This window comes from Ceratotherium simum, chromosome 10 (genome assembly GCF_057802395.1).
Source record: "Ceratotherium simum simum isolate JZ-2026a chromosome 10, ASM5780239v1, whole genome shotgun sequence".
Classification (NCBI taxonomy): domain Eukaryota; kingdom Metazoa; phylum Chordata; class Mammalia; order Perissodactyla; family Rhinocerotidae; genus Ceratotherium; species Ceratotherium simum.
This window is the reverse complement of record NC_141909.1, coordinates 78842930-78853136: the sequence shown is the minus strand read 5'-3', so window position 1 is coordinate 78853136 and position 10207 is coordinate 78842930. Positions and strand designations below refer to the sequence as shown.

The 10207-nt window shown below is 45.4% G+C and overlaps 1 protein-coding gene across 1 annotated transcript; it reads right to left on the bottom strand.

The window, feature by feature from the left end:
- Window positions 1–2093: 2093 nt before the first annotated feature.
- On the bottom strand, window positions 2094–9319 carry LOC101404573 (complement C1q and tumor necrosis factor-related protein 9A). The gene is made up of 3 exons (XM_004435265.3): window positions 9154–9319; window positions 4624–4686; window positions 2094–2985 (listed from the first exon to the last, which is right to left on the bottom strand). Exons 1-3 carry the CDS (start codon window positions 9317–9319, stop codon window positions 2213–2215), a joined length of 1002 nt encoding a protein of 333 aa, XP_004435322.1. The 3' UTR covers window positions 2094–2212.
- Window positions 9320–10207: the final 888 nt, after the last annotated feature.

The following is a 10207-nucleotide window of genomic DNA, read 5'->3' as shown; positions in this document are numbered from 1 at the left end:
GGTTAGGACCATAGGAAATTAATTCACTTCAGCTACTATTGTGCAATAGGAGGCTGGGGCACAGAAAGGCTAAATAATGCACCCAATTCACATTCCTTTGTTGTGGCAGGAATAACAATCCATACATCTCAATTCTTAGTCTTGGGCTTTTTCCACTGTAATCCTATGCCCCTCCCTTTGGACCATAGACCACTTAAGATTCCTTTAGACAAAAGCAGTAGTGACAACAACAACAAACAACAAAACCTGCATCAGACTGGTTTAAGCAAACAGAGAATTTGTTGGCTCACAAAACAAAATGGTCCAGGGGTATCTCTGCCTTCAGGTACAGCTGGGTTTAGGGGCCTAAACGATGTCGTCAGGACTGGGTTATCTCCAGCGCTGTTTGCCTTTGTTTTCGAGCTCTGTAGATTAGCAAGATAGCTGCCAGCTGAAGTTCTAACTTCGCTTGAAAAAGAGATCTTGCCTTTTCTTCAACAGTCCTTCCAAAGTTGCAGATTGCATTTCAGTGGCTCTGATTGGATCAATACCATCTTGGAAATAGCTACCGTGGCCAGAGAAGGTGCCATTCTGATTAGCCAGGCCTGAATCCCATGTTCACCCCAGAGTGTGGGGTCTAAACCATCTGAAAGACTTGGTCTGAGAGTGGACATTAAGGATACTTTTATCAGAAGAAAGGGAAGTGGATGGTACCTATCTGAACAAGAAATGTCCGTTATGGCCTGAAGGACAAGTTTCCCTTTTACCCCACTCTCTTGATAAATTCATCCCCATCCTTCACTTCCAACTGTAACTCGGGTGTCTCTGTCCAGTAACCTTTTTCTTTTGCGTAGCTCGTTTAAAAATTTTATAAGGTAAATAGTGAAGGAAATCTAATGGAATTTACCCTGCTGGGTTTTGGACTTGTTTGGGCCCTGTGATCCCTTTTTTTCTTCCTGCTTCTCCCTTTTGGAATGGAACTGTCTACCCTATGCTTTCCCACCATTGTATTTTGGAAGCAGATAACTTGCTGTCTGGTTTCTTGGGTTCACAGATGGAGAAGAATTTTGCCCCAGGATAAGTCACAATAGCTATCATCTATAACGAACTTAAATGATTTAGCTAATGATATTGGGGGCTTTGAGTTGATGATATTTAGATGAGATTTTTAAAGTTAGAGTTTGTGCTGAAATTGTTAAGACTTGGGGATGTTGGGATGGGATGAATGTATTTTGCATGTGGGGAAGACATGAATTTGGGGGGACCAGAGAGCACACTGTTATAGGTTGAATTGTGCCTCCCAAAACGATACACTGAAGTCCTAACACTTGATATCTGTGAATGATAGGATCTTTGCAGATATAATCAGGTCAAGATGAGGTCATATTGGATTAGACTGGGCCCTAATCCAATATGACTGGTATCCTTATAAGAAGAATAAATTTGTACACAGACACAGAAGGAAGACAGCCTTGTGAAGATGGAGGTAGAGCTTAGAGTAATGCTTCCACAAGCCAAGGAATGCCTAGGACTACCAGAAGCTGGAAGCATCAAGGGAGGATCCTTCCTTAGAGGCTTCAGAGGGAGCCTGGCCCTCCTAACACCTTGATTTTGGACTTCTAGTCTCCAAAACTGTGAGAGAATAAATTTCTGTTGTTTTAAGCACTCCAGTTTGTGGTACTATGTTATGGCAATCCTAGGAAACTAATACAGATTCAAGTCTGGCAAATGGTTTACTAAACAACTATTTGTTGAATTGAATGGTGATTAAAACCTAAGTTAGAAAATGAGCAAAGTGTTCTGCAGCTTTCTGGAGTGTCTCGTTGTCACCAGTATAAACCTCTTATTACTCACTAAATGGAATAAACATTTTCCTTTTCTTACCTTCAGAAATTGAATGTCTTCAGAAATTCAGGTGAGAGATAAATCATAATATGGCTCCTTGGCGCACTAGAATGATATCAAAACACTTTTCCCTCAAGAAATGCACGTGGAAAGTATTATTCAGATAATAGGAATGATAAAAAATATTAAATTATAATAAACAATGTAAGTATTTTTAAATTTACTCTTGGAAAGACAGTAAATTACATAGAATCAGTTTTAGGAATAACTTTCACCTTTTAATGATTATTATAATAATGAGAGTAATTAATATAGTAAAATTATCTAATCACATCTTCACCAACCTCATTCTGATGGATGGTGAGGCAGCTTTATAAACGCTTCCCTGTCATGAGCTGCTGAACAAAAGGAAACCTGTGAAAGTTGTGTCATCGTCCTCATCTGCAAACAAGCCATTGAACCTCTCCCCTCCTGTCACCTGCAGCCACACCTCGTCCCCAAGCTTCAGCTGCAGGACAGTGCCGCCCGAGGCCTGGTCCTCAGAGCTCGTGTAACCATCCTTAGTGTGCAGTATTTTTACTCCATTTTTGACCAAAGATACCTGAACGTTCCTGGAGAAAACAGTGATTTGGTAGGTGAAGTAATAGACCCCAGCAATGTGGCAAGTGAATTTCCCCGTAGCTATATCGAAATGGTTGAATTCGTTATACAGGATTCTGTCAAATTTAATGGGTACATCTGAGGAAGGAAACTTGCTCAGCACTGTGAGCCCCACAGTGAAAGCACTTTTGGGCAAGACTGGAGTCTCACCAATTTTCCCTTTTTCTCCTCGATCCCCTTTCCAGCCTCTCACTCCCCGGACTCCTGGCTCGCCCTGGGGCCCCAAGGGTCCAGCATCTCCCTTGGGACCAGGCTTTCCAATGGGGCCTATCGGGCCAGGTGGGCCAGTGGGGCCCAAAGTTCCAGTGTTGCCTTTTAACCCCTCTGGACCAGTAGGACCCACATCCCCTTTCTCCCCCTTTTGCCCTTGAGGGCCAGTCTCTCCTCTGAGGCCTTTCTCTCCCATGGGACCAACAAATCCCTTTGGCCCATGTTTCCCCGGGGATCCTCTTGAGCCTTGATCGCCTTTGATGCCTTTTGCTTCAACTTTTCCGTCTGCTCCTAAATGGAACAAGAAAGAACAAAGGGAAGAGATGATTTCTGAGACATTACTTTCTGAAAAACAACTTTGGTTTTTCTATTATTGAGCATACAAATGAGATGAAGTAGTACACAGGGTCACGATATGCTCAGGGTTTGAAAATTAATTTACTCCTAAATTGTGCGCGCACACGCGCAAACACACACACAAAACACCTGCTGACTCCTGTCTACTAAATTAGCGTTGGGGCTCACATTAAATATTGCAACTCTTTACCATCTAAGTCTTCTATTTGACCACTAAACAATGCCAGTCCTTGAGAGAACACATCTTTGGAATAGGGAAGAACTTCAAAAAGCAGATTAACTCAGGCTACTTTCAGTAGACTGACACTCAGCCCGAATTATGTGACGTCCCCTAAAAGGCTGCTCACTGGAGTGAACACAAAATAAAGTCTTCAGTGTGGCAGTCATTGCTGTCTACCATCCCGCCCAGCCTGTGCATTGTGCCAAGCATATCGCAGTATTCATCATTCTGCATGCAGGCTCGGTGCTTCCCTTTTCCTCCACCTTTACTGGAGAGTAGTGGTTCTGAGCCTGGATTCTGGAGTCAAATGCCAGGATTCAATCCTGTCTCCACCACTTATGCACAGTGGGACATTAGGAGAGCTGATGGCCACCTACACCTCTGTTTCCTCATCTGTGAAATCGGAATATACCACTACCTCACTTATAGGCTGTTGTATTAAGTGAGTCAATATGTGAATAGCACTTAGAACAATCTAGCACAAAGTGAACATTCTGTGCAATTGCCATTAAGACGATTCTCCCTCCCCATCAGTCACAACTGCCAACAGTCCTCCCTACCCTTCAGGGCGCAATTCAAGTGCCACCTTCTCCGTGCAGTGTTGCCAGATGCACTGAGTCAAAATTCAGTCTCATTCCTCAATGCTCATCTACTAAATCAGGCTTCAGCAAACTATAGCCCATGGGCCAAATCTGGCCTCTCACCTGTTTTTGTATGGCCCACAAGCTAAGAATGATTTACATTTTTACATGGTCAGAAATAATATTCCACAATGCAGGAAAATTATATAAAATTCAGATTTCTGTTTTCATTAATAGAGTTTCATTGGAACACAGCCTTACCTATTTATATAGTTTCTGTGGCTGCTTTTTGCTACAGTGGCAGAGTTGAGTCCAGTCCTGTGTCACTTATCAAAGGGGATACATTCTGAGAAATGCGTCATTAGGCGATTTCGTCATTGTGCAAACATCATAGGGAGCACTTACACAAACCTAGATGGTACAGTCTACTACACACTGAGGCTGTATGGTGCTAATCTTATGGGGCTCCCATCGGATATGCAGTCCATTGTTGACTGAAATGTTATGCAGCGCGTGACTGTGGTTGTGACAGACTGTGTGGCCTGCAAAGCTGAAAATATTTACTATCCGGCCCATTATAGAAAAAGTTTGCCAATCTCTGCACTGAACCATGAGCTTCTGGAGAGCAAGAACTGTGTTGCCTTTGTCACTGGATCATCCTCAGGGCCTCAGAACAAGTAAAGGACTTGTCCTTGGTAAGCACTTAATAATTTTTGTTAAATCACTGATAGTTCGGAATTAGAGCGTGGTAAGTGGAACACAATTTCTGACCTCGTTCTCCTTTCTCTCCATTCATTCCATCCTTCCCTGGACCACCAGGATGTCCTGGTTCTCCTAGGTGGAAAAGAAGAAGATAGACAAGAGTTAAAATTCCAGTTCTGATTTTCCTAGACATTGGTCGCAATCAGTCACATAGGTTGGAGTCCCGACCCCCAGCCCTGACACACGCACCGTCCACACGGGAGTGCAGGTGGAGAGAGGCAAATACGAGTGAGCAGCCAGGGTGCCGAGTTGTGTAAAAGAAGTGGATTATGAAATGAATTTGGCACACTTCCCAAGCATGCAGCTCTGAGAAGGCAAGACAAGAAGGGAGTTGTGTGCATATGAGTGATCACAATGGCGTTTTTCTCATGTGACGAGAACTCGGGAAGTGACTGAATGTTGGAGGCATGGGGGGCTTTCTCACTTCTGCTCCTTTCCTATCACCTTGCTGAGAGTGGAGTGGAAGATTTACTAGCCTCCTGTGAAAACACACATGACTATGGTCACACACCGCTTTTGGGGATGGAAGGGAGGATTCTGGAAGGATCTCTCCAGTGCCTTAGAGTGGTGGTAAATGTCATTGATCAAGCTGGCATGGCAGACCCCAGTGAGAACATCAGGTGAGAGAGGTTTTGCTGACCATACGAGGGTCCCGATGCTCAGAACAGGCTACCCTGAGCTCCAGGGTCCCGTGTCAGCGGGATGGAAGCGGCTCCAGGCACGGCAGCAGAAGAGCTGGGTAGGCCACAGTGCACCCCAGACCCTGGTTCCCCCACACAGCAGACACCTTGTACTTCAGCACCACTGACCAGCTGTGGTGACAGGGGCAGGCTGGGCCAGCTTCCAGGTGCTGACACGGGACTGACATAGGCAGATTTGTACCAATGACAATGTCTGGTCTCCTGGGACTCCAGGCGGGGCGGGAAGCCCATGTGCCCAAGCAGGTCCTGGGGCCTGCGGAGTCTCCTGCCATAGTCACTGCTACCTTTCCCTCCTCGATCTCCTCCCCGCTCCACTCCCTCATTGGCCTGCTCCAGAAGGATGAGTCCTCCTCTCCTTACTTGTTTTGGTTGCCCTGCTTAATTCTCAGTTCTTCCATTCTCTAGAACAGTGGCCCCCAAACTTTCATGATCATGCACCTCCCAGTAACAAAAAGTAATATGGACCCTAATCATGTACATTTATGTGTTTATACATTATGTACAGGTAATGTTCTAACAACGTGTTCATTATAGAACATACACACAAATACACGTGAACAGGGTAAGATTAAGAGGAAGTTAATTTTTAGTGTAAGAAATGTGATTGAATATACTTCTGAGAAACATTTATGTCATATACAATATATATAAACTATATATAAAACATATATGCTTTGAAGAAATATGTAACACTTGAAAGAATGAATACCACTGAGGAAGAAGGAGCAAGATTCAATAGGGGCAAAGCTGAGAAATTTGGTGTTGGATATATGAGCATTTGTCTTTATTTTTTATCTGTCTATCTATCATCTATCTCCTTTTGTGTATATAAAATATTTTTAATAAAATTTTTAAAAATTGAAACCTCATATATTTGGAAATAAAACACACACAGCCACTTTTGAGTCAGAGAGAGGGGATGAGCACCAGCAGGTGAGACCACCACCTCACCGCACCGTGCTCCTGGGGCCAGAAGCATGCTGAGCTGCAGAAATGTTGCCTTGGGACTGGAGCAGAGTATGCTCAGAATTTTAGGGAAAGCTAGAATGTGACCCAGGGAGTTTGAGGTCATGACTGATGCCTGACTTTAACCAGAAGAGTCTAAAGAAGCAGCCAACTGAAGCTTCCCGAATGGCAGAGCAGAGGACGGCTGCCCTGGGAATGCCCGTTGCTTGCTGAGTGCAGCAGGCACAGTTCAAGTTTCGTGCAGGCCAGGTGGGTGCTTCCAGAGGAACCAGGCCTGAGATGTAGTAAGGGCCTGCCCAAGAAAACTGCTGCCAAGGTGAGGGGACCCCAACAGCAAGAGAGTACATGAAGAAACCAGGGGCAGTCAGATGCAGTCAGGCAATGAGTGCATTGCCCACTCCAAGGCATGGTGCAGAAGGTCCACAAAGAACCCCCAAAGAATCTCGCAAGAGAAAAGCCAGCATTGGGTCATCTTCCTTAGAGGGCACCAATGCCAGATTTTAATAGCAACAACTAAGTCCTATCTTCTTGCACCTCTTCCCCCTGCCCAGCCCCATCTCTGGAGTCAACGGCGGTCCTCGCAGTGAGGAAGGAGAGTGGAAGTGAAAGGGGGAGGAGTCATGAAGACACGGGCGTATCCTGTGTATGTACACACAGCAAACGCACGCACGCACGCGCGCACACACACACACACACACACACACACAGTGGTCCCAGCGGGAGGGTGGAAAAATGGATTTCACAAAGATTGAGGTTTTGCCATTACCTTGGACTGGGATTTTTACTGCCCAGAAATGAGACAGGTCTAGTGCCTAAAAGTGATGTGGACTTACTGGGGGTGTTATCCAGTAGGAGACCCCACAGAGCGGATGTGCAGGGCAACGGTTGGAGAGAAATGACGTTGCTTCCTGGTGACCCTCTGCTTCATCCAGTCCACCCAATAAACCCGCTAGACCACCAGATGCCACGAGCAGGGAAACACCTAGACTTTCATTCAACTGTACAGCAGACTTCCCGTACTAAGTAATTTCTTCTAATACTTGCTTCTCCGAATCTTAACAAAGGCTTTTTATAAATCCATATTCTAACAGCATTTGCTAACAAAGCATTAATTTTAGTCCATCCTGAAATTGCTTTCTGTGTATTATTTCAACCATTTTTAATATAGCCAGAGGAATATCTTATCTTCTTATGTGATTAAGAAATATCAGAAAAAGCTTCTAAATATTTATCACTAAGTTTGGTGAAGTTCTTATACTACTAAATGTACCGCTGAGAGCAAATGACAGCGGTCTGTGCTCACATCCCACAGAGAGTCCTGAGATGACTTACTATTGGGGCACTTCTTTTTGTAAATAACTGATGTCTCATGGCACAACTTACAGTTAGGATAAGGTTCACTTTAATGAATGTAAATGTAAATTCATATGCCCGAAGTCTTAATTATTTCCAGTTTTTTGGCAGACTTCTTGTCAGATGTGACTAGTTCATCATTGTTTTTTCCTGGTAATGTACTGTTGAAGCACACTAAGAATAGAAATGACAGCTCCGCTATTTTCCTGTGATTCTTTTTGTTTGTTTGTTTTGTTTTGTTTTTGCTGAGGAAGATCCTGCCTAGGCTAACATCTGTGCCAGTCTTCCTCTATTTCTTAGTATGTGGGCCGCCAGCACAGCATGGCTGCTAACAGAACAGTGTAGGTCCACCCGGGAACCGAACCCGGGCCGCCGTAGCAGAGCGTGCTGAACTTAACCACTAGGCCACCAGGGCTGGCCCTATTTTCCTGTGATTCTTTAATGCTTCATTATCAAGTCCACCTTCAATCTTCAGTTTCTTTGCAGGAGTATTTCAGACACTCATCTATTTGTAACAGTTTGATAGTGTAATTTGAAATCCCCTGGCCCAGGCACAATGACTGCAATCCTCCACAACACACTGAAGGGCAGTGAGCGTGTGAGGGCTCCCAGCCAGCCTGTTCACACTGTGGGGCTCCCACTCACCCCACAGGATGCATTCCAGGCCTCAAATGACACATAACCATCTGCAAATGGACCAAGTGAGGTTACCCATGCCAATTCATGTATTAAATATTTTAAAAGCTCAATTTTTTTCTTCACCTACGTTTATCTTTTAAAATGTCAATAGAAGTTTTGATGTTTTCTTTCTGCACTCGGATCTTAGGTATGCGACCCTATGGTCAGACCAGGGCTCAAGAACCCCATTTAAAAACCAGGCCTGGCATTTGGTCTTATGGAAACCACGCACACATCCTGGCTTTTGCAAATCTCCTTCCCAGAGGCTGGATCCTGTCCCCTAATCCCCAAAGCTTGGGGCAGGTCCCAACACATGGCATAGACACCTGAGTAGCAGCTGTGTGGCCTCAGGTTATTGTCCAGTTTTGTATTCTCTGTCACTCCGCATCATCTGCCTTACCACACGGTGAGGTGTTAACTCTCACCAGCACCACAGCTGGGTGCTCTGCCAAATACCTAGAAATCAGATCTCTCTATAGGACCCACGTGCCAAAGGTCCATCATACCTGTCACCCGAGGCAGAGATCTCTGACGTCAGATAACTGTACTCCTGAAGATGGTCCTACGGCATCAGAGATGAAGGCTCACAAACAGTATCTCCACTAGATGAGAAAGTCCAGGAGGAAAGGGTCCTGTCGGTCTTGTCCTGCACTGTCCCTAGCACCTGGCCCAGAATCTGGCATGGAGCAGGCTCTCCATAAGTGTTTGTGGGGTGATGGGTGGATGGCTGAAGGGAGTGAGCAGGTAGGTGGCGATCACACAGGTGATGAGTGAGTGACGGAGGTAAAAGGACTGGAGGAACATATGGAGGAGCAGCTGAGGGCCACCAGGGGGTGAGTACCTGTGTCCCCTTTGTCACCCTTTGCTCCATCTCGTCCATCTCTTCCAGGCAAACCATTGTGACCGGGATTTCCAGGGATGCCAGGGTGCCCCTGCCTGCATGTGTCCTGTGAGTTCACATTCCCTGTGCAGATTCCAGTAACAAGCAGGAGCCACCAGATCCTCATGGCTCAGATGACAGAGCTGAACTAAAAGAGGGAAACACAGACAGAAAGGAGAAACCTTTGTAGCTGGGGCCACGACACAGCCTCTGTTCCCTCAGATGTGAAATGGATCCACCCTGGTCAGACTTGGACAGAAGGGTCGGGGCAGGTATGGGGAGAAGCTGGTAGCAGACCGCTGCTTCCCATCGGAAGGGCATTGTCCTTGGAAGGGACACGTGTGATTGGGACCCCTCTTAACAGCGAGCGATAAGGAGAAAGCTGAGTTCCAGGTCAGGATACTTCCATTTACCATTTCACCTGGGGCAAACCACTTTTCAGAACCAGAGAAGAGATTAGTGCTTACTTATCTCACAGGGCTGCTGCAAAAACTGCATTTGATCACGATGTGCATGAAAGCACATTTTAAATAGGAAAGCAAACATAGAGTTAGTATTTGATCCAGCAGTCCCACTTCTGGGGATACGCGCGAGAGAACTGAAAGCAGGGACTCCAGCAGATATCTCCACACGCGGGGCCATAGCAGCCTTATGCACAACAGCCAGAAGGTGGAAACAGCCCATATGTCCATTGACACATGAGTGGATAAACAGAACGTGGAATATTCATACAATAGGATATTATTCAGCCTTAAAAAGGAAGGAAATTCTGATACATGCTACAACATGGATGGACCTTAAAGACATCACGTGAAGTGAAATAAGCCAGTCACAAAAGGACAAATAGTATATAATTCCACTTATATGAGGTCCCTAGAGCGGTCAAATTCATATAGACAGAAAGCAGAATGGTGCTTGCCAGAGGCTGGGGGAGGGAGGATGGGGAGTTAGCGTTTAGTGGGTATAAAGTTTCAGTTTGGGATGGTGAAGTTCTGGAGACGGACGGTGGTGATGG